A 27,864-nucleotide genomic window follows, 5' to 3' on the forward strand; every position below is an offset into this window, starting at 1 on the left:
GCAGCGGTTTAAAAACCCAATATTCCATCAACCATAAAGAAAAATGAAGGCAAGGAATTTGAGCTACAAACATAATCCAAACTGCCTTCACAAAAGGCTGATAGTAGAGAACATATTCAAACAGTTCCAGTCATTTGAAGGGCAGACAAATCTTTGCATGTTGCAAAAAAACACGAAATGCTTTGCAGCTCTGCAGAAAGTGAATATGTCTTTCGGAAACCAGTTTCCAAGCTAGCTTCGGTGTGCTATGACACTAATTCCATTATAACGCATCTTAAGTTCAACGCCTTTGCAAAGGTACAGCTTGCAAAGGTAGAGTGAAAACGTTAAAAGTTGCAATGTGACTCCCTACCTACCATACAGGCTAAAGCAACCACATAGTTTGCTGAGGAAAGTTGTTAAATACAGCAATGTTTTTTTCTGACATTTGCTGGGAACCAAGTATTAAACCCAGAAGAGAAAACTCTGTAAACATCAGCTATTAAAACATAAAAACTGATTCAGAAAAGGTCTCTTGATCAAAGGCCACATACTATCATTTATTCTCCAGTTCCACCAAGTGGACTGATTTTCTGGTTTATCAGCTCTATTATACCACTTAGGACGTCGTCGTGCCTCATCAATGTGTTTCAACCACATTTGACTTTAAGCCTGATAAAACCTGCCTTTCAGACCATCACGATTCAGTCACCTTTAAAAAAAAAATCCCGCGATAACCACGTCTGCATGTCCATGTGACCTCTAAACATTGTAGTCAGCCTCAGGCAGCTCCGATCTATGTTGGGCATGAGCAGAGGAAGCGGTAGGAACAGGACGCCTCTTCCTCCTCACGGCCGGATCTGGCCGCTCTGGTTCCCTGGATGCCTCCGCCTGGGTGCCAGGAGGCACAGGGACAGGGCGTTTCTTTTTGACAGGGGCCACGCAGCGGGGCCGTTGGTTGAGGAGAGCGCGAGCTACGCCCTCCATGTCTTCTAGTGGTGTGGCATCGACCATCTCCTGTGTCACAACACACAATATACATTGATATTTTTAATCTGAAAGAGGTAAATTAATTGTTAATGGATGATCTTACCTCCTGGACAAATTGGTCAGCAGCACTATGGGAGCTGCCATTTGGACTGTCACTGAGCCTCGGCTCATAAGGGAACTGCAAATTAAGATAAGAGTTTGCTTCACATACACTGTGTGTACATACACTGTGTAGGCAAGTGAGTACAATATTTTGGCCATTTTACCACCAAACCCAATCACAACTCTAACCATAACTCTAAACCTAACCATAACCCCAAACCTTATCTCTAACCCTACCACAACCATAATCATAACCAAAACCTAACCATAGCCCTACCCTAGCATCACCTCACCCTAAAAATCTTTTCTCTCTTTGCCTTCGACAGTGACACGTTATTTAAAGGTTAACGAATAATTTTGCTTGCTTTGTCTTGTTTTTTTCTTTTTTTCTTCAGTGTTCCCACCTAAAGAAGGCCATGTCGAAACATAGTAACTTAATAAAACTGATGGAAGCTTGATGAAGGTGTTTTGGAGTTGAAGTAATTTTTTTTTTATTTATAAAAAATGTAAAAGTGAAAAAACAATCACAAAACACAAAAATGCAAATGAAGAGAGGGGTCCGTCCGAGAGGAAGGCCGGTGCATTTTCCTCTTAATCTTTGTTCAGAGATGGCAATCCTCTGTCCTCTTAAGCCTAACCCCAAATCTAACCTTTACTGTAACTCTAAACCTACTCTGACCGCTAAGCATACCCCAGCCCTAAACAAAATTCACACCTTAACCAAAACCCTAACCCCAACTCTAACTCTTAAACCCCAGTCCGAACTCCTTAGCATTGACCCAAATCCTAATCACACGTCTAACCAAAACCCTAACCTAGCTCCAATCCTAACTTTAACCCCAATCTTAACTCTACCCTGACCCATAAACTTAATCCAACCCAATCAGTAACCAAAGCCCTGGGTCTAAGACAAACTGTAATCCCTAACTAACCTAACCCCATCGCTAACAAAAATCCTAAACCGAACGTTGAAAACACAATTAGGCAAATAATGGTGCCCACAGTGTACTACTGTGCTTCCACTGTGTGATTTATTTGAAAATATTACCTGTGTTCTGTCTGTTCTCACTGTGAAGTTCCAGGAGTGGAGGTTCTCTTAGGTATGGAGAAATGATATTTTATTCAGTCTTGTGCAGTAAACAGCAAGTAAACATAGACCTCCTTCTTAGATATTAGCCCTTATTTAGTACCGGACTTTCTGCAACTTATTTGCAGACTCTGTGGGAGCTAAAAAATATTTTTTTTCTGAACTTATCTTAGCTGGTAATACAATTTCTGAAAATTGAACTGAAATTGAACTGAAATGTTCTGTACTGTAGTCCTGATTGCTCACTTGTAATTTTAGTTTTTTATTGACAATTTGATGAGAGAAACTTGAGAGCACCGGTGTTTACCCACATCCACTATATTTAGGTAGAAAAACAGATTTGTACATATATAAGCCACACATGTGCACGTCAATAAAAGACACATTGTGGAGCACACGAGTCCGTGAGGACCAGGCAGCTCTTGACAATCATGAGCTATGAGAAACTCACAACAAGCTCGTCCACCCATTGAAAATCGCAGGAGGTCATTGCTCAATGCAACAGTCAGACTCACGGTGTCACCTTACAAAGAACGCTAAAATCACACAATATGTTTTTTTTATTTTAAATTCATATTGGTATTTATCTCGTATATTTCTTAGGTATACCTTCTGAGTGTTAAGTTGCTGTGTGATGATGTTTAGTTATTTATTTATTTATTTGTAACCTTCATTTAACCAGATTGAGATTGAGGATCTCATTTACAAGGGCGACCTGGCCAAGAGCTCAGCAGCACAAATCATAATAAACAAAAAATAAAAAATAAACGTTTCAGGCAATACATTTCAAACAATTAGCAATTAAAAACACAAGCATTGCTTATACGGTTCTCGCTGCCTAGTGTGTAAAACAGAACGAAGAGCTTTGACTGAGACCAGTTCTGACGTTTTCAGTTCAGTTCAGTTGATTTTAGCGTTCTTTGTAAGTTTACACCATGAGTCAGACTGTTACATTGACTAATGATGACCTCCTGCGACTTACGATGGGTTGACAAGCTTGTCGTGAGTTTCCTTATAGCTTGGGATTGGCTCCTGCCAAAGAAGGAGCTACCGTTTCTTCACTGACTCACAAGCGGTACAGTATTTAAATGATTAGTAGTAGTTCTGAAGGATAGGAGACGTCACGAAGTTAGAACATGGTGATAAATTAGCTGCACTGCTGTATAAGCCACAGGGTTCAAAGTTTAGGTAAAAAGAAGCGGCTTATACACCGGAAATTACGGCAACTAAAAATTCCATTTGAAAAATGAAACGACTTTATTTAGTTGCAGCCAAGTAGTGATTAGCATATGCAACCTGGATTCATCAAGCACGCCATGTGTGGACAGTACCTGGCTCTGCATCCTCACTGGGATTATACAACTCTTCTGGACTGCCTTCTCTTTCCAATGAAAACCTACAAGACAAGAAGCCGCCATCCGCCAGACATGTCATTAAATTACGTGTGTCATTTAAACACTGTGTTGGGTATCACTTACTCTGCAAAAGCGTTGTTGTTAGTGTTGTTTTTGGGTGTCGTGGTTGGGAAAAAGTCTGCAATAGCATCCTCAACAGAGGAGATAGGTGCTGACTCGGGGTGGTTTTCCAAGAACTTGAGGGGCCTCTGGTTGGTCATATGTGGGGACTGCGTGTTGGCATTCTCAGCGGAGAATGACTCCATGCGATTCCCAAACAAGCCATGTGTACGCTGGAAAGATATGAGCATAATCATTGCATTTTCACTTCCTGTTCTCTCGATACTTCCCTCCATGTTTGTCAGGTTACAGTCTTCCTGACCTGGTAAATATGCTCTTCTCCAGCGTCCTCCATAGCTCTGTCCATCTCTTCCTCATTCTGCAGGTCTCCAGAAATGGCCCTATGCATTTCTGGAGCTGCCTCATCCTCGATACTCCTCAGACCTGCCTGGAGATTTACAAAGAGGAACAATAAATAGAAGATCACAAAAGAAGGAAGACATTCATTAAGAGGGCTACTTACTTGGATCTCGGGGCCCGAGGCACTCTTCTTAGTGGGCCGGTAGCCGTAGTATTCTTCCTGACGCTTCAGGAACTTACGTAAATGATCCTGGAGCAAGAAAGTGGCGTAGAATTTTCCTACGGTGACCTCGTCATCTGAAAATCAAGGCAGGATAAGCATGAACGGAGCCTTTGTACGTACAGGTCAAGAGGCTCTAATTTCATTGGAGCACTCACCTCCTATTGGGGGGATGACCTGGTCCAACAGCTTCATGCTTGTGCGCTTCCAGATTGTTTTTATGATAGCTCTGAGCTCCTCATTGGCCTGCTCGAAGTTTCCTGGTCAGAAGAAAATATTCATGTCAACATAAAACCGTTACTCTGAACAGAACAAGTGAAATCTGATGGTGATCTCCACCTTCTGTCTTGATCTTGAGTGCTGTTCTGACCAGAGCAAAGAGGGTGGCATTGAAGGTGACGGTGCCATCGCTGTTGAGAGGCATGTTCATGCCAACTAAACGCTAAAGGCACAAGGACAGTCAAATTATCAACAGACATAAGTCCTATTTATTCAAATAGCAATGATTAATATCATAACTGGACAATTATTGGGTGAAAGGGAAAGAAAATATAATTAGATATAACTTGAGCAGAACTTGCACAAAAGAAATAACCTTTTATATTTGAATAACCTTTCTTCATTTAGGTCTTGCTTTTAAAGTTGAAAAAAAAAATTCAAACAGGATCCTTACAAGAAGATTAATTAACTAACAAGAATATTAATTTTACATTAACCATGCAATTGTTTTTTTTTTTTTTTGGTGAAGCCTCGGTTTTCTTAATTTGCTGTACGTCCAATTTTTGAAAAGGCAGTCTGGGTTTGTCTCACTGTCTAAATTCGTTAACTGACTGTATCCACAAGGTTACCTTACAAGCTGCTCGATGAGGACAGAACTTGCCAAAGCCCAGCGGAGGCTGGATGCGTCGTAGCAGCGTCACCACATCTAGATGTTTAATTCTCCCTCTGTCAGATCAAACAAACACGTTACACTCAACTACACCATTTTAAAGGGCAAGTGATGGCATCAAAATGTTGATTGCCACAATAATCCATCATAAATGAATGAATAAATACATCTACACCTCAGATAAAACTAACATTTTTAATTCTCAGTCCAACGAGTGCCATAGAAACAAAGGCTATTTAGACAAGTAAGTATTTAGACTCAAATAAGTATGACTTGAAATACAGGTGCATCTCAGGTGCAACTTTTTTGACAATTTCAAAAATTTTATGTTACTGAAGTTTGAGTTTTTATTAGCTGCAAGCTATAATCATCAAAAAGAAATTAAGAAATACATTCTTGAAATGTTTCATTTTGTGTGCAGTGAATCTATAGCAGTGGTTCCCAAACTTTTCACCGTTGTGTACCCCTTCAGACATCTGACCTGAAGTTACAGTGGTGTAAAAAAAGTATTTGCCCCCTTCTTGATTTCTTATTTTTTTGCATGTTTATCACACTTAAATGTTTCAGATCATCAAACAAATTTAAATTTTAGTCAATGACAACACAAGTGAACACTAAACACAGTTTTTAAGTGAAACTTTTTATTATTATGGGAGAAAAAAATCCAAACCTACATGGCCCGGTGTGAAAAAGTGATTGCCCACTCTGTGAAAGCATAACTGAGATTAATTGAGATTATCAGTGTAGAAGAAGTTATGAAGCCATTTCTAAAGCTTTGGGACTCCAGCAAACCACAGTGAGAGCCATTACCCACAAATGGCAAAAACATGGAACAGTGGTGAACCTTCCCAGGAGTGGCCAGCCAACCAAAATTACCCCAAGAGTGCAGCTACAACTCATCCAAGATGTCACAAAAGACCCCCAAAGAACTGCAGGCCTCACTTGCCCCCGTTAAGGTCCGTGTTCATTCAAGAGATTCAAGATTCAAGAGAGTTTTATTGTCATGTGCATGGTAAAACAGCAGTTATACCATGCAATGAAAATCTTATTCTGTTCATTCTCCCAAGGAAAAGAAAGAAAAACACAAGAAAGAATAAGAACATAAGAAACATAAACACATATACATAAATACCAAGAAATTAAGCAACAACAACAGAAGAGACATTAATGCAAGTAAATAATACAAATAAATAAATAAATAAATAAAGTGCTATGAGTGTGTGTTGCGTGTGGCGTGTCTGAGTGCTTCATTGAGAAGCCTGATGGCCTGTGGGTAAAAGCTGTTTGCCAGCCTTGTGGTCCTGGACTTCAAACTCCTGTAGCGTCTGCCTGATGGCAGGAGTGTGAATAATGAGTGTTGTGGATGTGTGCTGTCCTTGATGAGGTTGTGTGTTCTGCGTAGGACTCTAGATGTATAAATGTCTTGCAGTGAGGGGAGGGCTGCCCCAACAATGTTCTGTGAGGTCTTGATCACCCGCTGGAGTGCCTTCCTATCACGTGTTGTACAGTTACCGTACCAAACAGTGATGGAGGCGGTAAGGACACTTTCGATGGTGCATCTGTAGAAGCAACTCAGGATTGTGGTGGACATGCCAAATTTCCTCAGTCTTCTCAGGAAGTACAGTCTCCTTTGGGACTTCTTCAGAATTTGTTGGGTGTTGTGAGACCAGGTGAGGTCCTCGCTGATGTGTGTGCCAAGGAACTTGAAGGTTTTCACCCTCTCCACCTCAGTCTCACCAATAAACAGGGGTCTATGTGGCTCCTTTTCCCTTGTTCTTGGGTCGATGATCATCTCTTTAGTCTTATCTGTATTGAGAAGGAGATTGTTATCACGACACCAAGCTATGAGGTCCGCCACCTCTCTTCTGTATGATGTTTCAACACCACCAGTGATCAGTCCGATGACTGTAGTGTCATCCGCAAATTTAATGATGCTGGTGTTGTTCTGGGAGGCCACGCAATCGTAGGTGAAGAGCGTGTAGAGGAGTGGACTCAGCACACACCCCTGTGGGGTCCCAGTGCTCACAATTCTTGAGCTGGATGTGCGGTTGTGGACTCTGACTGACTGGGGTCTGCCTGTGAGAAAGTTAAACACCCAGTTACAGAGGGAGGGAGACAGGCCAAGTGTGAGGAGCTTATTTGTGAGTTTGTGGGGGCTGACTGTATTAAAAGCGGAGCTATAGTCTATAAATAGCATTCTGACGTATGTGTCCTGGCCCTGTAGGTGAGAAAGGGCTGTGTGGATGGCAGTGTTGACTGCATCATCCGTGGACCGGTTCTGGCGATATGCAAACTGTAGAGGGTCCACAGTTGCCGCCGGGATGCTCTTTTTGATGTGGGTCATGACTATTCTTTCAAAGCACTTCATAACAATAGGAGTGAGTGCTATAGGGCGATAGTCATTCAAGCAGGTCACGTTGCTCTTCTTGGGTACGGGCACTATGGTGGTGGACTTAAAGCAGGTCGGTACAGATGCTTGTGCAAGCGACAGGTTAAATATGTCAGCAAGCACATCAGCTAGCTCTGATGAGCAAACCCGAAGTGCACGTCCTGAGATGTTGTCTGGGCCTGCTGCTTTTCGTGGGTTTGTTTTGTTTAGAACCCTGCGCACATCAGCTGATGTCACCATGAGAGGTGCGTCCTGTGTGCTCCCCAGGTTCAGCCACCCTCTCTGCTCATCAGAAGTTTGGGTGTCAAAGCGGGCATAGAACTCGTTCAGCTCATCTGGAAGTGTGGTTTGGCTGGACGTGGCTACGCTACTCTGCTGTCGATAGTCTGTGATGTGCTGGAGCCCCGCCCACATGCGCCGAGGGTCTGAGGTGGAATAGTAGCCCTCCAGCTTCTGTCTGTACTGTCTTTTGGCCTCCCGTATGGACCTCCTCAGGTCATATCTGGCCTTTTTGTAGTCATCAGCGGTGCCCATGACAAATGCAGTCGAACGAGCACGTAGCTTAGCCCTTACATCACAGTTCATCCACTGTTTTTGGTTAGGGTATTTTCTGTAATACTTGGTGGTGCTAACAGTCTCTATACATGTGCTAATGTAGCCAGTAACAGCAGAAGCATATTCATCCAAATCAACAGTACAATCTTCCCTCCCCGCTGCAGTTTTAAACACATCCCAGTTTGTGCAGCCAAAGCAGTCCTGAAGTACTTGATCAGTTTCTTCATTCCATACTTTAACTGCTGTACTTACAGGGGGAGCTTTTTTGAGAAGTTGTCTGTACGTTGGATAAAGGAATATAGAGATGTGGTCAGCCTTTCCAAAGTGGGGTCTTGGAACAGCCTTCAAAGCACCTTTCATGTTGCAGTAGACTTGGTCCAGGATGTTATTTTCCCTTGTGGGAAAGCTCACATGCTGGTAATATTTGGGGAGGACAGTCCTGAGGTTACAGTGGTTGAAATCGCCAGATATAATGAATACAGCGTCTGGGTGTTTGGTCTCGTGTTTATCGATGATGTCATGCAGGAGGCCTAGTGCATTAGCAGTGTTAGCTCGTGGTGGGATGTAAACAGCAGTTAAATACACAGCGCTAAACTCACGAGGTAAATAAAAAGGTCTGCATTTCACCATCAGCAGCTCAATGTCCTGCGAGCAGTGCTTTTCCATCGTCTGTACGTCTGTGCACCACCGTTTGTTTACGTAAACACAGACGCCGCCACCTCTGTGTTTACCAGACGCTAAAGTCCGATCTCCCCGGTAAGCAGCAAATGATTCCAACTGGATCGCCGAGTCCGGTATATCCTCCGTCAGCCAGGTTTCTGTGAAGGTGAGGACACAGCATTCCCTGATCTCACGTTGAGCTGTAATCCTTGCTCGTAGTTCGTCCATCTTGTTTTCAAGAGAGCGGACGTTGGCTAGCAGCAAGCTTGGTAGCGGTGGCCTAGTCGCTCTAGCTTTTAGCCTAGCATGCAGGCCGGCTCGCTTGCCTCGTTTACGCCTCGGATGCTTTGCTCGCCGGGTATTCAGCTCACCGGGGCCGCAGGCTGCTGCGTTCTCCCGGCGCAGAAGAAAGGCAAAGTCTGAGAGGCTAAATGAAAGTTCATGGTGAACCCTGCCGATGTTCAAAAGTGTCTCCCTGTTGTAATGTACTGCGTGAGTGTGTTGAATGTCCAAAATGAACAATAACTCTAATGACTCTAACATCGGCCTGCCTGGCAGAGTTTCAAGACAAAAAACACTGCTGAACAAAAAGAACATTAAAGCTTGTCTCAATTTTGCCAGAAAACATCTTGATGATCCCAAAGACCTTTGGGAAAATACTCAAGTTTAACTTTCTGGAAAATGTGTCTAATGCCACATTTCAGAAAAAAGGACATCATGCCAAGAGTAAAATATGGTGGTGGTAGTGTGATGGTCTGGGGCTGTTTTGCTGCTTCCGGACCTGGAAGACTTGCTGTGATGAATGGAACAATGAATTCTGATGTCTCCCAAAAAATCCTGGAGAAGAATGTCCGGCCATCTGTTCATGACCTCAAGCTGAAACAAACCGGTTCTGCAGCCGGACAATGATCCAAAACACACCAGTAAGTCCACCTAGGAGTGTGCTAGTCAAAGTCCTGACCTGAATCCTATTGAGATGCTGTGGCATGACCTTAAAAATGCGGCTCCTGCTGGAAAACCGTCCAATGTTGCTGAATTACAACAATTCTGCAAAGATGAGTGGGCCAAACTTCCTCCACAGCGCTCTAAGAGACTCATTGCAAGTTATCACAAACACTTGACTGCAGTTGTTGCTGCTACGAGTGGCCCAACCGGTTATTAGGTTTAGGTGGCAATTTCACACAAGACCATGTAGGTTTGGATTTTTTTTCTCCCTTAATAATAAAAAGTTTCATTTAAAAACTGCTTTTTGCATTCAGTTGTGTTATCATTGACTATTATTTAAAAAAATTTTTGATGATCTGAAACATTTAAGTGTGACAAATATGCAAAAAAATGAAACCAGGAAGGAGACAAACACTTTTCACACCACTGTACGCACCCCCTACTCTTTCACACTTAAAAAAAACACAGATTTTTAATTGAATTAACTTTAAATATTGAACCTGATTCATTGGTTAATTAATTTGATAAGTTATTCCAGGTAATACAAATAATTTTGCATGGTCAAATTTTGAAACTGTTTCACATGAGCACTGGTAAATAGATGCTTTCACATCATGCACGCAGAGCAATGAACAACTTCATGCGCTGTCTCCTTCCTGCTATCTGCTCTGCTCTCTGCACTGTCCAGAGAGTGTCATTGAGATACACCTGTATATAAGGTATTCTGGCTTACGTGGCTTCTGGGTCATATTCAGCCCAGATCTTCTTAAACTCATCCAGGTGGTGTGGACCAAGCAGGGACCAATCACGTGTCAGGTAGTCAAAATTGTCCATGATGACAGCAACAAACAGGTTGAGGATCTGCAGGAGAGGGTAACATAGAATTAAAAATGTTGCAGAAACAACAGGTAAATTGCAAATGTCGTGGGAAATTGCTGACCAAGAAGGCACAGAGACAGTAGAAGCTGAGGAAGTAGAAGACGGCAAAGTTGGAGCCACAAGTGTACTCCTCTCTAGGCAGGAAGTCAGACTTGGGGTCACACTTCTTCCCGTACATAGAAGCCATCATGACTTCCTCCCAACCTTCTCCAGTAGCACACCTGCATACAAAAAACACAGTGAGATCTTGGCTTAGTTGTGTAACTGATGAGCTTTGATTGAGAACTCACCGGAACAACATGAGAACTGCCTGGGGGAATGTCTGGAAGTTATTGTTGCGGTTGATTTCGGTGCCATCCACTAAGGCTATCTTCCCGAAAATCTGAAAGGATGTTACTATGCCACTTAACTTAAATTCTGATCATGACCAGGGGTTGATGCTGGATAAAAGTCCTCTTAAGACCATACCTGCATCCCAATGACAGCATAGATGAAGAAGAGCATCACAATGAGCAGAGCCACGTGAGGAAGAGCCTGAAGACACCAGACAAGACAAGCCAGTTAGCCAGTTTATGGAGCTTGAAAACAACAATGTCCACAATGAGAAAGACCTGGAAGGACTTGATGAAAGTCCACAGGAGGTTACGGATGCCCTCGGAACGGTTCAATAGCTTGACCAGACGCATGACACGGAAGAGTCGGAAAAACGTGATAGAAACTGAGGCATTTTCCGAGGCCTAGGGACAAGCACAGAATAATTTAATGAAAAAAACACGTGTGAGGCACAAACAATATGGAATGATGATAGAAAAGTGGCTGCTTACTGCGATTGCTTGCAAGGGATTCGTGTCCTGCAAAATGTAGAAGAGATGGTTATACATTCAGGCTCTAGAGTTAATATAATGATATCCACACAGTGGACCATACATTGATCAAATGCATTGGGTTATGCATTACGATAGCTTGGTTAGAGTTAGAATTAGAATGAATGTGTCACATTGTACCAAACAACAGCTTCCATATTTCAAGTCTTATTCACTCACAGCTAGGGGTGCAAACATTTTCTGTACATTTGTAGAAACCTTAAATGGGAAAATTTGCTGAGGAATTTTGGGAATAATCATGTGGGAAAGTTGGACATTTTCCATGAGAATGAATGATTATTAATAGAAAATGACTGCAAATGTGGGATATATTTTTGAAACAAACTAACATGTGGTAGCGTTTTCTCACAGGCCGACTTTATATTATAAATATATATATAATACATAAAAGATTACACATGCATACACGAATAGCCAAGATTATGCTACCACATATTTATTAAACAACCTTTAAGTTCCCTTTATAGACAAATTAGACATTTTGACATTCCTAGACATTCTCACAAACTGTATTCCCCGGGACATTTTTCCAATTTGAAAATTCCAAGAATTTAGCAACCTCAAACACAGCTTGAGGAACATCTGCAAACTATCTCATGCACAAATATGAGCTATATTTGTTATCATCATTATATTTGTCCAAACAAATGTACCTTTAGTTGTACCAGGCATTAAAATGGATCAATAAACTGAAGAAACAAGGGTGGTCTCATCATTTTTTTTCTGTATATGACTGTATATGATTAAAGTTCTTGAACCTCGCTACAAAATACCATCACATCCTCATTTTAGCTCAAAAGTTTTACCAGCACTTTATGAAAAAGCTAAAAGTGATGTCGTCTATTTCTCTTATGACAGATAGTTGGACTTCACGTGCAACAGAGAGTTATTTAACTGTAACTGTCCGTTACATTTCGTCACAATGTTTAACCAATTGTTTAAATACAACAGTTTATTTTTTTTTTTTTCTATTAAAAAAAAAGTCAAGAGTCTAATTTATTTGAAGTATCACCCAAATGGCTTGCTTTTATTTATTTTTAAAAAGTTCTGTTAGCATTTTTTAAAATAAAAGCATTTTAAGTCATTTTCTTTTTTGTACTGAAAATTAACCGAACCAAAACTGAAAAAAAAACAAAATTAAACTTTAGTGTACCGTTACACCCCTACTGTTTACATCTACAGTATTTACACCAACATTGGGGCTATATACTGTAAGACACAGTACAAAGTAGAGAAGGTAGTGGAATGCTGGCATTGACATAGCATGCTGATGCAACGGTGCAACACAATGCAGTAGAGTCGTAATGAGGTACTTACAGCACAGCCTTGGAGACAGTACAGTCCTCCACTGGCAGCTAGGGCAGTCTGTGAATGATAAACAGATGAGAAGTGAGATATTGTGCGGAGGAAAGTGTGGTCGAGAAGAAAAAACATCAAAACACAGAAGCGCAGGAGAAAGGAGAGCGAGAAAGAGGGAGCAATGTAGTGTCTCAATCTGCTGAACAGCGTGTGTTTGTGGGCAAAAGATGAGGAAAATGCGGTGACAACCTGCAAGTGGCCTGAGAAATTATGGCATAAAAACTCAAATCAACACTGTGCTCTCTTTAATCGGCACACACAGGCATTCCAAATGGAAGAAAACTGTGGCAGTAATGGAGTGTTTGGTGACCAGGTGACAAAGATGCTTCTGTTGAGGCGACAGAAGAGAGAAGAGATGGTGGTGGTGGCGGGGTTGGAAACGGCCAATGACAGTACTGACCATGTTCTGTGAGCTAGTTGTGCTGGCACCATTCTGGGCCACGGTTATACGTGTCTGGGCATTGAATACATACATTCAGTTATTTTAAGCCCAAATTCATACTGCTGCCAGGGAAGTTCATGTTCAACTCCTGAAATGAATATTGTATTAGATGACCGTGTTGTGTGTACTCACGTCCACTTCACTGAGGATGACATCAACAACACTACCGATGACAATGATGAAGTCAAACACGTTCCACGGGTCTCCAAAGTAACCCTGTGCAGACAGATGACAATGCACGACTGACACAAGCAGAACTCTAGACTCCAGTTGACTCACATTCCCCAGAACAGGTTTACCTTTGCTTTGAAGGCCATGAGCTTGAGAATCATCTCCACTGTGAAGAGCACAGTGAAGATCAAGTTGAGAGTGTCAGACAGCTTGGTCACATGGTCTGACTGGTTACAGTGCTGTTCCGCAAAAATAACAGGAAAGAAAATACTGTGAAGATTGTTCATTTAAATCACTGAGTACAACTTCTTAGAGGTTTCCACTTTCATTTCCAGCTCAGAGATACCCAGTCAAGTACAAATTCCCTTGAACTTAAAATTTGAGCAGGGTTAGCAGGGTAACAAGGTAACTACTAGGCCACCATGCGGCCCCAAAATGAAAATAATAATATTAATAATAACATAAAACATATATTAATATTTGCCCATTGAACTGTGTTATAAATGTATTGTCTGTGTCCTTCCAATCATTTTTAAACATTGTCATAAGTAAGAAATCGCGGAATTTGCACATTAACTGATCAAATACAGGGCAGAAAGCTGAGGCAGCGGCACATATTTCCTCTTCCACTGAGCCAACCGTCTTGGCGCACTTGACCGAATGCACCGGATGGTGGGTGGCGCATGCCCATTTCTGTTTGTCAGCATGTTGCCAATATAATGGTTTCAAAAACATTTATTATACTGTACACTATGACTTTCTACAGCCTGTGTGATGTCTTTAATGTAAGTTTGACAGCACAGTTCATGCTAATCGGACAATGAAGCACAGAGAAATGCCATACGCTGACATAGTCCACCTCCCCTTGAAGGGGCGGGGGCGTGTGTGAGCTGGAAGGTGCTTGTCGCTGCTGTCCTTCCCATAGCAAGGAAAAGCCAGTGTTTTTTTTTCACAGCAGCACCAGCTAGAGCTAGCTTTAACAAGTCAAATGCACCAGTGATATTTTTATTCTTTGCTGAATGATTGAATGAGTTTGACTGTCAAGATGGAGAATTTTTATCCAAGAGCAACAGAAGGTGATCAGAATTCAATTAATTAATTAATTAATTCATGTATTAATTAATTATTTAATCTTTTTTTCTTTTTATCTTCTTAATGAGCAACCTGTATTAACATTTTTTCAAAACTCCAAAGGAGCCAGTGCCTCACCAGTCATGAACCTCACTGCACATCACTGGAGTAGCTGAATACACTTCGAAACAACAATGAACTTTCTTTAAACTTTAAAAATAGAATCGGCTACTCAAACAAAAACATGTTTGTGATTAAGTATTTTGCTGTGTTTGCTATGCACAGCAAAATATTGCAAATGAATTTATGAGTACAAAGGAGGAGCGTCCTACATTTATGTTTCTTTCAAATTAATTAGATCATTCTGGAAAGTTGTTGTGTCCCATTTTCTAAAAACAGTAGTACATCAATTAAATGTTCCAAGACAAACTTGCGGCAAACAAATATTTACACTCCAACGATACTGATTGTTGTCTACCAGCAGTCTCTGTTTCTAATATGCAATGTGACCTACTTGCATCCCCAGACACAATGTGTTGAGCATGATGAGGAAGAACATCAGGTACTCAAAGTAGCAGGAGGTGACGATGTACCAGACCCTGTACTGGTATGGGTTTTTGGGGATGTAGCACCTCAGGGGTCGAGCTTTCAAGGCATATTGCACACATTGGCGCTACGGTGCAGGGAGAATACACATATTATCATCATTAAGAAGTAAGTCATTATTCTTTAATAGTTTACGTCACTCAAAATGGTCACGATTTTGTGCACCTGGTTCTTGTCCAGCTCACAGTTCTTGTACTCCTGCTCGCCTTGCTCCTGGAAGGTGACGATGACGAAACCCACGAAGATGTTCATCATGAAGAAGGCGATGAGGATGATGTAGATGATGAAAAAGATGGAAACATCCACACGGTTGTTGAAGACCGGCCCCATGTCTTCTTCGTCTGAATCTATGGCTCTATACAAGAGTCTGGGAACATGTTTGTGTTGTTGAGATGATCAATTTGAGTCCACAGGTTGGAGTTCCTATGTCACCATCATGCTCAAGCACATTCTTTCTCAGCAATATGTGATATCTGTCACACACATATACATGGATACATATAGTATCAACACTTACTTTGGCCAACCCTCAAATGTAGAGACAGTGAAGAGAGCCAGCATGCCATAGAGCACATTGTCAAAGTTAAAGTCATTGTTGAGCCATTCTCGTTTCGCCACCACCGTGTCCTGCAGAGAATTCTCTATGTGCTTCAAGAAGAATCCCCTTAAATAAGGTAACAGGCAGTGTTGGTGATGAACGTGATTGCAAATTTACTCTATACAGATATACATTCTTAGTTTGACTTACTGGCATTCCTCCTCTGTAATTTTGGACGGGTCTGTGCAGCTATATAATTTCCCCTATGGTAAAATAAATAGGAGAAAAATTCTCATCATTCAAAATATTCACCATTAGTGTGTGGCGTCACCAACCTTGAAAAGTTGCACTCCAATACAGGCAAACATGAAATTGAGCAGCATGGTGACCAGGACAATGTTGCCAATGGTTTTGATGGCCACAAACACACACTGGACCACATGCTGCACATAAAGTCATAAAGTTAATATGTAAGAACAATAAAAAATAGTCATTTGTGCGATGTAGCTATGTACAAACCTTTAAGCCTTTGGCTCTATTGATTGCCCTGAGTGGCCTTAGCACTCTGAGCACCCTGAGAATCTTCACCACAGAGATGGCACTGGATCTGTATGCAACACATGATAGAAGCAGGTCTAGATATACCCAAGCTGGTGGACAAAACTGCAACTGTTAATGGTTGATGTGGCAATTCCAAATGTATCTCACTCCATTCCCATAGAGAGCAGGGAGACTCCAACCACAATCAGATCCAGGATGTTGAAGGAGTTGCGACAGAAGGAACCCTCGTGCATGAACGCTCCATAAACGGTCATCTATTATTTAGATAAGTCAAAACTTTGCATTTAATGCTAGAAAATATAGTAAAACAAATTAATAATGGTGAAATATTGCATGATTTTGGTCTGTGTTAATTATCTATACTTCCAACCATTTATAGTGGTGTGAAAAAGTGTTTGCCCCCTTCCAGATTTCTGTTTTTTTCGTGTTTGTCACACTTAAATGTTTCAGATCATCAAACAAATTTAAATATTAGTCACTGGCAACACAACTGAACACAACATGCAGGTTTTAAATGAAACATTGTATTATTGCATAGCAGCAGAACCACCAGTTTTACTGCACATATGACAATAAAACTCTTGAATCTTGAATCAATTAAGGGGAAAAAAATCAAAACCTACATGGCCCTGTGTGAAAAAACATTTGAAAAACCGCCACCTTGATTGCAGCAACAACTGCAATCAAGTGTTTGCGATAAGTGCTGAACTGCTGCAGAACCCAAGTTGGTTTCAGCTTGAGGTCACCAACAGATGGCTAGACATTCTCCTTCAGGATTTTTTTGGCAGACAGCAGAATTCATGATTCCATTTATCACAACAAGTCTTCCAGGTCCTGAAGCAGCCCCAACCCCAGACCATCACAATACCACCACCATATTTTACTGTTGGTATGATGTTCTTTTTCTGAAATTAGCCATTACTTTTACGCCAGATGTAATGGGACACACACATTCCAAAAAGTTCAACTTTTGTCTTGTCAGAACACAGAGTATTTTACTAAAGGTCTTGGGGATCATCGAGATGTATTCTGGCAAAATTGAGACATTTTTTTTTGTTCAGCAGTGCTTTTCATCTTGGAACTCTGCCATGCAGGCTGTTTTTGCCTTGTGTCTTTCTTGTGGTGGAGTCATGGACACTGACCTTAAATGAGGCAAGTGAGGCCTGCAGTTTTTTGGATGTTGTTGTGTGGTCTTTTGTGACCTTTTGGATGAGTCGTCGCTGCTCTCTTGGGGTAATTTGGGTTGGCCGGCCACTCCAGGGAAGGTTCACCACTGTTCCACGTTTTCGCCATTTGTGGATAATGGCTCTCACTGTGGTTCACTGGAGTCCCAAAGCTTTAGAAATGGCTTTGTACCCTTTTCCAGACTAACAGATTTCAATTAATCTCAGTTAAGTTATGTTTTAACGAGGGGGGTGCAATCACTTTTTCACACAGGGCCATGTAGGTTTGGATTTTTTCTGCATGTTGTGTTCAGTTGCGTTGTCATTGACTAATATTTTAATTTGTTTGATGATCTGAAACATTTAAGTATGACAAACATAGAAAAAAAGAAACCAGGACAGGGGCAAACACTTCTTCCCACCAATGTATACTGGATGTGGAATTTCAGTTACCTTCAGTACAATCTCAATGGTGAACACTGTTGTGAAGACAATGTCAGCATAGGCTAAGATCTGCAGGACAAGAAGCAGACATGATCAGGGATGTTGTTTGGCCTTCTCTGACACCATGGTAACACCATGCATCAACATTTCTACAGCTTGTCACCTGGTTTCTGTATGATTTCGGATCAATGGGGTCCTCCGCTGCCAGGGAGATGGAGGACAGCAGAATGAACAGGAGGATTAGATTAGTGAAGGAGGAGGCGTTGATAATCTTGTAGCACAGTTTACGGAACCTGGAATCCAGCAAGTAGAATGTAAGCAAAGAGACAATTGTATACAAAGAGGCATTTGGGAGTTTGGCTAATGCTGACTTGTTTTGTGGGCCAAAGATGAAAAAGGAACTGGCTTCAGGCAATGGAACAGCTTCCTCCTTCAACTGCAGGTCGGCCATGGGTCGGGGCCGAGGGCTGATGGGGATTTCAGGCTCCTCCTCTTCATCATCACCTAATTTGTGGAAAAGAAAAGGTTTGACCGTCTAATACAGTAACTTGAAAAGCACTCGGAGAGCACAGACCTGAGTGCCATATTGTGATTTACACTATAAATATCACTGTAGTCCTACATTTATTTTATCTACATACAGTCATGAAAAAAATGATTAGACCACGTTTGATTCTTCAGTTTCCTGTTTATTTTAATGCCTGATACAACTAAAGGTACCTTTGTTTGGAAAAAATAGCTCGTAAGAGTTACATTTTTTGGCAGTACAATGCTATAGCTATCCATGTAAGAACTTAAGTGATTTTGGTTATTATCAAGAAACCCATGGAAGTTGCTGGATATCAGCTCTTAAATTCAACTCTTGAGCTATATTTGTTATCATCATTATATTTGTCTGCACAAATGTACCTTTAGTTGTACCAGGCATTAAAATGGACCAATAAACTGAAGAAACAAGGGTGGTCATTTTCCATGACTGTATTTAGATTCCTTGGCTGCGAAAACATACCATTAGCAAATGGGTTCATAATGATACCAACATTAGTTCAGCAGTTATTCACAAAAATCGCATTTTGCGTGATGGCGGTTTTCTTCTGGATCTAACTCCATAGCTTTTGAAGATACAACAAATCTGTTGGCACACTCCAGATTCCACAGTGTCTTGGCTACAGTATATTTAATGGTGTTGTTTTTGCTTGTTTATAGCTTCATTTGTTGTCTTCCTATGATGAAAAAACCTTTCAAGTTATTTTAAACACAAACAAACAGATAAAGTCTGGCAAAAAACATAACCTCCTTGGCGGAGGTAATAATAATTGTTAGTAAACTGCATAAAAAACATGTCATGTGGGAGGTTATTATGAAAGAATACAAGAAGTTACCTGGGAAGTCTGCAGGAGGGAAGGGATCTTTGACTTCATTGACATTGGACTCAAACTCATCAACTTTGAGCTGATAAAGTAGAATGTTGAGAAATGATGAAGCACATGTGAGTGTGAATTTGACTAAAACATAAGGCAAATGTGTGATACGCAGCGGAACCTTGGCTGTGGTTGGCATGCCTTCCATCTTGGCTCTCTGCTCTGCCAGTTTCTTGGAGATTCTCTCTCTCTCCTCGTCTGTCTTGTCAGGCATTTTGGACCTCCAGGCCACAAGGAAAAAAAGTTCAGATGTTTCAGATGTTGATTCAGTGCAGATTATCATTCATATTTTTTTGCTCTTTCATTTACCGTAGAAGCTTTCTCCTCATCTTCTCCTCCGCTTTCTCTTTCTGAGCTGAGGTCAGACTCTCAGCTTCTGCCAGGTTGTCGACTGCGATGGCCAAGAAGACATTGAGAAGAATGTCTGGATGCACGGAGCTCAGGAAAACATAAACCTTGGCATATATTGCAGTATCTCACTGTGATCCTGTCGGGAGTTTTCTATGATAGGATACAATTTCCGCAGACAAAGAGGACGATGAAGTATATTGCAACCAGGATGCCAGGGAAGACTGGTCCGCCGTAGGCCATAATGCCATTGTTCATAATGGCGGTCCATTCCTCCCCTGTTAAGATCTGGGACACAGTGAAGGCTTGTACAGTATATCCAAACATGCTTCTACCAATGGATTTTAAGCAAGTAAGTCCGATTCAATGAGCTTTGAGGAAACATCTCACCTGGAACACGCTAATGAGGGCCTGAGGGAAGTTGTCAAAGTTGCTTCGCCTGGGCCTATGGTCAGGAAAGTTGAATTTCCCTCCAAACACCTGCATGCCTAGCAGTGAGAAGATGACGATAAAGAGGAAGAGGAGAAGGAGCAAGGATGCGATGGAGCGAACAGAGTTGAGGAGTGAGGCTACAAGGTTACTCAGAGAGGTCCAATACCTGCAGTGGAGTTTAGACAAGAGGAAGATAAACATGTCACTTTGTTATTCACTTGGTATGCACTGTTACTTTAATGTTATTACTATTAATTGAAGGGACATTACTCAATAGATCAAACTTAACAAATAAGTTATTCCTTTTTTCATTCATATTTATTATTTTCCATTTTTGGACTTATTCTGTGAGTAAGGCAGAAAAGCAATTATGTCATTCATAGTTTTCTAACTGTTCAAGTAGATTACAGTGGTTGCTAGCTGTTCACAGCCTCTGGGGGGCATATATGCATATGCAGGAATTGCTATGATAAGCTGTAATGCTATGTCCAGCATTACTTTAGGCAGGTACATATTTTTTTGTTTGGGCGACAAGACTCACTTTGTGACTTTGAGGATCCTCAGAAGGCGAATACACCTGAGCACAGAGAAACCCAGAGGAGTCACCTCTCCCACCGACAGCATGATCATCTCCAGGATACCGCAGATCACCACGAAGAAATCAAAACGGTTGAAGAGCGACATGAAATATGCCCTGGGACCCAAAGCGTACATCTTCACAAACATCTCAATGACAAAGAGCACCAGGAGGACACGGCTTGCCACATCTGTTGAGATGAGAAAAGCATTTGAATGAAACTGATTTGTGTAAAATGTCTGAGGTCGTTATCAGAACCTTGAAGGGATGTGAGCCAAAGGGGTTGATGGTGGTACTCTGTCGCGATGGTCAGTGTGTTGAGGAGGACGAGAAACATCACCAGCCAGTAAAATGCTCTTGTTTTCACATAAACCAAACACTTCATCCTGAAGAATCGGTTCCAACGACGGGCCAGGCGACTTGATAGAAAAATAATGTTGGTTACAGAGACAAGCTACTGTTGCACAAAGAGGGGCAGACTCACTAATAGTAGATCACTCGACTCTTGCCCTCCAGGTCGAACAGGCTGTCGGTGTCAGAATCTCCACTGGTCAAAGGTAGGAGACCTGACAAGAGAATAACAGTCATGCATTAGTTTGCATGAATGAATGTCTGCGCATGATGGAACAAACGAAATGAAACAAACCTATTTATTATTATGTGTGAATGCAAAACAGTTTAGAGCAATTACTCTCAATTTCCAGGTATTTTTGATTAAAATAATATTGAATTCTTCAGCTAAATCTTTGTTTGTGACAATTTTGCACCCTTCAACCAGCCTTGTAACACTGACCTTTGCCCTCTCTATCAGCATCCAGGACCTCAGCGTGAGTGATCCACTCCATGTAGCCGTGAAGGTCTTCATCCAGTTGTTGACGCTCCCTCAACTTTTGGAATTCTCCTCGTGACCTGGCCTTCTCTCGTTCTTTGGTAAACTCTCTTAGCAAGGGAGAGTCATTTTTAAAATATATTTAACGTCAAGATGAGCGATGTGGGCAGTATTGAATGAGAATTAGTTAGTTGAGTTACCGTACCCACTGAGCACGCCCAGAACCAGATTGAGCACAAAGAAGGAGCCCAGAAGAATTAGAGGAACAAAATAGACCCAAGGCCATTCATTTCCTATGGCGTCGTTGATCTAAAAGACAGATACAGATACAGATATATATTATACATGTATATATATATATATATATGTATGTATATATATGTGTATATATATATATATATATATATATATAATTTATATAGGTATATTTCATATTTTCAGTACAGTACAGTATCTGCATGTGACCAACACATGAACAGGGCCGCCCTTGGCCAAACTGGAGCCCGAAGCAGATTTTTATTTGGAGCCCCACCCCCTCCAAATCACATTGGGCCCCCCCTGGGCAGCTGTGGTTACTACATCTCTAGCTGAACCTAACTGAACCTTAAAAGCTATTTTTATACTATTAGACTTTAGCCTGAGGTTAGTTTGATGCATGTTTTGGAGTAATACAAATTCATGGGTAAGAAATTGTTCAATAAATAATTTGTTTGTGCAAAATAACAAATGAACAGAACCCCCCACCAAAAACTGTTTGTGGCTGGGATCAAAACCATGCCCTCTGCCTAAAAAAGTAGCAGCTGTACTATGACACCACCAGGGACTGACAGGTGAGTAGCTAAATTATTTATTATTATTATTTATTTTATTATTTATTGTTCTGGGTGCTGTCAATCATTGTGGCAATGAGCTCATGTCAGATTTTCTTCACTCCTGCCTCGGGCTGACCTGGTGCCTTGCAGCATAGGATGTGCATCCTTTGCGCATTTGCAAATAATGTGCCCCCTTGCGCAAAATGCCCCCGCCCCTATGGATCACGGGGCCCTACGCACAGGGTGTGTTTTGCGTGCAGGGAGGGGCGGCTTTGCAAATTAAACACATAAAATGAGCCGTCACCAACCCAGTAGAGAACTTTAGTCCATCCCTCCATGGTGATACACTGATAGACTGTAAGCATGGCAAAACCAATGTTATCAAAGTGGGTGATGCCATTATTTGGACCTTCCCAGCCCGGCCGACACTCCGAGCCGTTAATGATGCAGCGACGGCCATTGCCAGCCTGAGCACAGGGTGCTGGCATCTCCCCCTCTGCTGTTGAATAGATGTCTGTGTGCCAAACAGAGGAAGACATTATTTGTTAATTCACCATGCAGCTAAGTAAACATTCCAGGCATGTTTCATTTACTTGTGCCCGTGTAATAGCAGGTTTTATGCATTTTGCACTTGAAGAGCTCCAGTCCCATGATGGCATAGATGGTGACCAATAAGAAGACCAGCAGGGCGATGTGCAGTAGAGGAAGCATGGCTTTGAGGATGGAGTTCATCACCACCTGGAGGCCTAAATGTAAACAACAAAGAGCATGTTTTTGCTCCTGTAGAATCCAAGTTAATGAATTTGCTTGGATTAGAGAACAGGCTCGTACTGGGGACTCCAGAGACAAGGCGTAAGGGCCTCAGCACCCTAAAGGCCCTCAGTGCCTTCATGTCAAAGCCTCCTCCTTTCTCAAGTGGAACACCTGATATCGTATTGATGGTATCCAAGGCAAAGGTGACCAGACTGGAGGAGGATATCGGCCGTAAGTGCTCTCTTACCAAACAGTTGTTTTGTTTCTCATGATAGTTCTTCTTACCCCATGAAGACGATGACAAAATCCAATATGTTCCAGCAGTTTCGTAAATAAGCACCTTCGTGGAACACAAACCCGTATGCCACTATCTTCAGAAAGCACTCTAAGGTGAAGATGATCAAGAATATGTACTCCAGACTTTCCTGCAGAAAAACACACAGCAAACTGGTACATTTCAAAACAAACAATCATAAAATATAAACAGGTTTTAATAAATGACACATTCTAGAGACAATGTTATTATTGTGTTAGTTTAGTATCTAGTCGCACTGTGGTCTGTATTGCCTAGATTTGATAAAACGTTGCCTACATTGAATATGAACCAAACATGAGATGGTCGGCATTTGGTGTCAAACCCCTTTTACCAAAAATATTGCTTTATTAAGTAATGTTATTTATTAATATACTCATTGTAAGGTGCTGTATGCTTTATATTAGGACTGGGACTGAAGCAGAGCACCCCTTAAAATCAGCGGTATCCAAAATGCGGCCTGGGGGCCATTTGTAAACACAGTTCATTTTTTTATTGGCTTGTAACACATTGAAGAATAAAATGAAACAAAAAAAACACAATGTTAAGAGGAAAAGCTGAAATGTTGATACTAATAACTCTCTCTCTCTCTCTATATATATATACATATATATATTTATATATAGTCATGGAAAAAAATAATTTTGAATGCCTGATACAACTAAAGTACCCTTGTTTGGACAAATATAACATTCTTTGACAGTACGATGGTACAGTATGTCACAAAAGTGAGTACACCCTTCACATTTCTGCAAATATTTTATTATATCTTTTCATGGGACAACACTGAAGAAATGAAACTTTGCTACAATGTAAAGTAGTCAGTGTACAGCTTGTATAACAGTGTAAATTTACTGTTCCCTTCAAAATAACTCAATACACAGACCTTAATGTCTAAACTGCAGGCAACAAAAGTGAATACACCCCAAGTGAAAATGTCCAATGTCTACTTTACATTGTAGCAAAGTTTCATTTCTTCAGTGGTGTCCCATGAAAAGATATAATAAAATATTTGCAGAAATGTGAGGGGTGTACTCACTTTTGTGACATACTGTATAACTATCCATGTAAGAACTTAAGTGATTTTGGTTATTATCCAGAAAACCATGGAAGTTGCTATATATCAGCTCTTAAATTCAACTCTTATGAGCTATATTTGTTATCATCATTATATTTGTCCACACAAATGCACCTTTAGCCTGTTCAAAAGTTTTAGAACACTCCAATTTCTCTGGAGGAAAAAAATATATTTTTAAGTGTTAAGATGGTCTGTCTCTTTTCCATTGTTAGTTCCCCTTTTTCTTACCATTTTTGTAGCAACAAATTACTTTGGTGGAATGCTGTTCAACTGTTCACGAGTGTATGGTACCACGGCGGGTTCCGAACACTAGTTTATTCAGATCAGAACTCCAGAACTTGAAACACCTGTAGGGATTAGTTGCACAAACTGCCTCCATTTCTGCAGAAAAGCTTTAAATTGTTGACCCATTTAGTGATTCCTGAAACAGGCCTTTTTGGATAATTCTGAAATACACATTACTTTTCAGCTTTGGGTAACCTTACCTTTTTGTTAACGTCTGGCACGTCACCACTTACCTTTGTACCATTTCAAAATATTCATTGAACTTGAACGACTTGAATTTCAATAAATAATTGGAAAAATTGGGGTGTTCTAAAACTTTTGTAGTGTATATATAGGTACTGTAAATGTTTTTTTAGCCTGTTTAAAAAAATAAAAAAATAAAAATATCAAAGCTGCCCTTGCATCCTTTGATTTTCAGTAATAGTGTGGACACCCTTGGAAAAAAAATAGTACATGGTTAATATTCCTGGGTTTCTACTTTATATTTCTCCTGAGTCATTTGGGTGTTTGTGTGTGCAGATCAGCTAAAAGCAACCACAGGGTGAAGTCGGCCAGCTCCTGTTACATTGCTCACCTCGGAGGAATGAGAATTTGGAGGGAAGCAGACGTGTAACAAGGTATCCGTTGACTTTTGCCAATTGGGTCAATCCGTTATGTACCCAAGACTAATACTGTGTAAGGTCGTCTGTGTATTGTGATATCCATTGAGATAGTGGTGGCGGCGGCGAGCAATCAGTGCGATGTCTTGACACTTGTGCTTAGCCGCCAGGCTTCCATGGGACATAACAGTCTGTTGTACTGAGCTCCATCAATAACAGACCACTGCCAACATCTAATATTTGCAACATGCACACGAGCATGAACTACCTGCAGTGTGTAAACACACACGCACAGTGTGAGGTGGAAATATAATCAGTTGGACACAAACAGGAAACATCCTGGGAGTCAGACAGAGCTTATTGAACAGGCGTGAAATATAAACAACACTGGATGAGAGATGTTACGAGAAAGTGTTTGTTTTTGTTGTATTAACAGTATGAGATCAAGCTTTAGTATTGTTAGCTTTATAGGCTAGGGTTGTGTATCCTATTCTTATTTGGTTAATGAATGGATGGATGAAATACACACAAAATGAAAATGTTGCTCAATTCATTTCAATTCATACATTCATTGCTTTTGAATGGGACTAAAGTTAGTGTATACTCAATGTCTTTCAGGACTAGAAGCCAATGAACCTGAGTAAAATGCTTCCCAACTGCACTCACCCTTCAGTTCAGGACATGATTCACTCACAGTGGAGTCCCGGATGATGCATCACTCTTACTTACCAAGCTTAAATTGGTGTTATTACTGTCTTCTTCAGGCATGGGTAGAAACACGGCCAAAGCGACACAGTTGGCAAAGATGGTCAATAAAATTATGATCTCAAAGGTTCTGGATGAGGAAGCTCAGGATTATTGATCAAAGGTTATAGGAATTAGACTTCTTCCCCTCAAAAATAACAAAAATGATATTTGCTACAGGTGTCAAGGGCCTCACATGCCACTTAATATACCATGTCTTTGTTAGATGTTGACAAAATGGCGTTCATCTGTCAAACATTATGGTGCCACTGCATGGTCAACATCAAATGTTGTTGATTTGAATTGGATGAGTGGTGGAGACGGGTGACATTTTAATGAACACTAAATATACACTAAAAATGACTCAACACACAAGCATTATTGTCTAAATAACTGGCAACACAAGTGAGTACTAAGATAATTGTCTTGTATTCTTTTCAGAGGACAGTAAATCTATACTGCTATACTGCTTTGAGTTGTTTTGCGCTTACTGTAAAGTGATGGGAATCAGTGTTCCCTGCTTGTATGTCCAGGTGGAACTTCATCTCTTTAACAGCTTGTCAATGTGCTGCATCAGTACTCCGGAGTACATGCAATATTCTCGGCCATGCTCCCTCATTCCCGCCCCACTGGGGGGCTCTGTGAGAGAATTCCCCTGCCAGATCAGCATCATGTCTCACTGTGATGCAGCGTGACAGCTGCAGGGACTCAGAATATGACCAAAGCAATGAAACACACGTGTTCGAATGAGCAGGGTTATTTTTTTGGCTGAATTTTGTGTTCTTGTATCTGCTCCCACTCTTTTTAAATGAGTGTAGTTTAAATGATATGTAACGTTACTCCTACGCATGATACTGTGTGCTAGAGCTGGAGCAAGAGTGAGATACCAATGTGATTATACTAGTGCAATAAAAACGGCCCATGACTCGGTTCAGCACAAATGGTGACAAATGTCAATAAAGAGGCAGAGGGGAATTTTAAAGTGTTTACCACAATGATGATTTTTGTGTACAATCTATGTATCTAAATATGTTCAAAATAATTACAGTCAGCTTGTTTTGGATGGAAAACATGTATAAGCCAAGAATGGGCATGGGTCTAAAATAAAAGCAGGGAACTCCCTGCAGGGTTCTTAATATCACTCAGCAGCCAACTGTCTGCTTGTGCCGCGAGCCTCACAGAGTGGAAGCATTTAGGCATTATTTCCACATTCATCAAAAAAGAACAGAGCCATTCCAGTCATTGTTTTTCCCATGCCAAGTAAGTGATCCCCAAAATGCTGAGGGGTGACTTGACTTTGACACAAGCTGCCAGACAAATAACAAAAGTCTTTGCACTTCAGAGACCAAATTGACACACATTTGGTGAGATGTGGCCAGCACATTCACATCATTTGTGCATAGAGCCGCTCTTAATCACAGCTTTAGGATGCATACTAGTCTGCGCACCTTACACATTGTCTATTTCTTCGACTAAATAAATATGATTAATATATGTAATCACAAGAAGAGCTGTGTGTACAGTATAAAGGATACTTCCACTCCACAATGTTGATGCAGGCCTTACGGAAGGGGTTTCTAAGAGTGAAGAAGAAGAGGGACCTTGCGGGTCTGGGGTTGCCCCCTGTGGCCTGAAGCTTCTTCAGCTTCTCCCGCTGCTTCCTCTTCAGCTCCTCTTCATTCATGATGACCGGCTTGACGCCCTCGGAGTTGGTCGCCATCCTCAATCCTCCAGAAGCTTTTAATCCTGGAGAAATATGTCCTCTGACTGTAAAATTCCAACCCGGGGCTAAGTGGAACTCCTTGTCACGAGGACCTCCAGGTTTCAGACCTGCTACTCCTTGTACGCGCTCCTCTGTGTCCCTCCAGCAAAGCCTCGGGACTCTCCTCCTGCTTGAGGACCTCTGACAGGAAAACCTATGCAGG

The 27,864-nt window shown here is 41.3% G+C and overlaps 1 protein-coding gene across 2 annotated transcripts; it reads right to left on the bottom strand.

Annotated features, from left to right (window-relative positions):
- LOC129178075 (dihydropyridine-sensitive L-type skeletal muscle calcium channel subunit alpha-1-like) lies at window positions 1-27,822 on the bottom strand. 2 transcript variants are annotated; one of them, XM_054769832.1, is made up of 46 exons: window positions 27,475-27,822; window positions 25,925-26,030; window positions 23,206-23,345; window positions 22,999-23,132; window positions 22,761-22,913; window positions 22,476-22,681; window positions 21,561-21,664; window positions 21,320-21,465; window positions 21,011-21,092; window positions 20,785-20,945; window positions 20,491-20,716; window positions 19,908-20,115; window positions 19,685-19,805; window positions 19,479-19,593; window positions 19,291-19,390; window positions 19,131-19,200; window positions 18,120-18,252; window positions 17,912-18,041; window positions 17,758-17,817; window positions 16,289-16,395; window positions 16,100-16,187; window positions 15,916-16,023; window positions 15,791-15,843; window positions 15,560-15,706; window positions 15,208-15,409; window positions 14,951-15,109; window positions 13,494-13,604; window positions 13,327-13,410; window positions 13,153-13,206; window positions 12,711-12,758; window positions 11,334-11,360; window positions 11,121-11,246; window positions 10,978-11,043; window positions 10,800-10,891; window positions 10,571-10,730; window positions 10,364-10,491; window positions 5,041-5,137; window positions 4,532-4,634; window positions 4,351-4,452; window positions 4,136-4,269; window positions 3,935-4,060; window positions 3,637-3,845; window positions 3,490-3,554; window positions 2,120-2,166; window positions 1,073-1,147; window positions 1-996 (listed from the first exon to the last, which is right to left on the bottom strand). In XM_054769832.1, exons 1-46 carry the CDS (start codon window positions 27,657-27,659, stop codon window positions 742-744), a joined length of 5,553 nt encoding a protein of 1,850 aa, XP_054625807.1. In that variant the 5' UTR covers window positions 27,660-27,822; the 3' UTR covers window positions 1-741. The 2 variants fall into 2 exon arrangements, with proteins under 2 accessions (XP_054625807.1, XP_054625815.1); XM_054769840.1 differs by lacking the exon at window positions 13,153-13,206.
- Between the last annotated feature and the right edge of the window lie 42 nt (window positions 27,823-27,864).

The sequence above is a fragment of the Dunckerocampus dactyliophorus genome, chromosome 1 (assembly GCF_027744805.1).
Source record: "Dunckerocampus dactyliophorus isolate RoL2022-P2 chromosome 1, RoL_Ddac_1.1, whole genome shotgun sequence".
In the NCBI taxonomy this organism is placed as follows: domain Eukaryota; kingdom Metazoa; phylum Chordata; class Actinopteri; order Syngnathiformes; family Syngnathidae; genus Dunckerocampus; species Dunckerocampus dactyliophorus.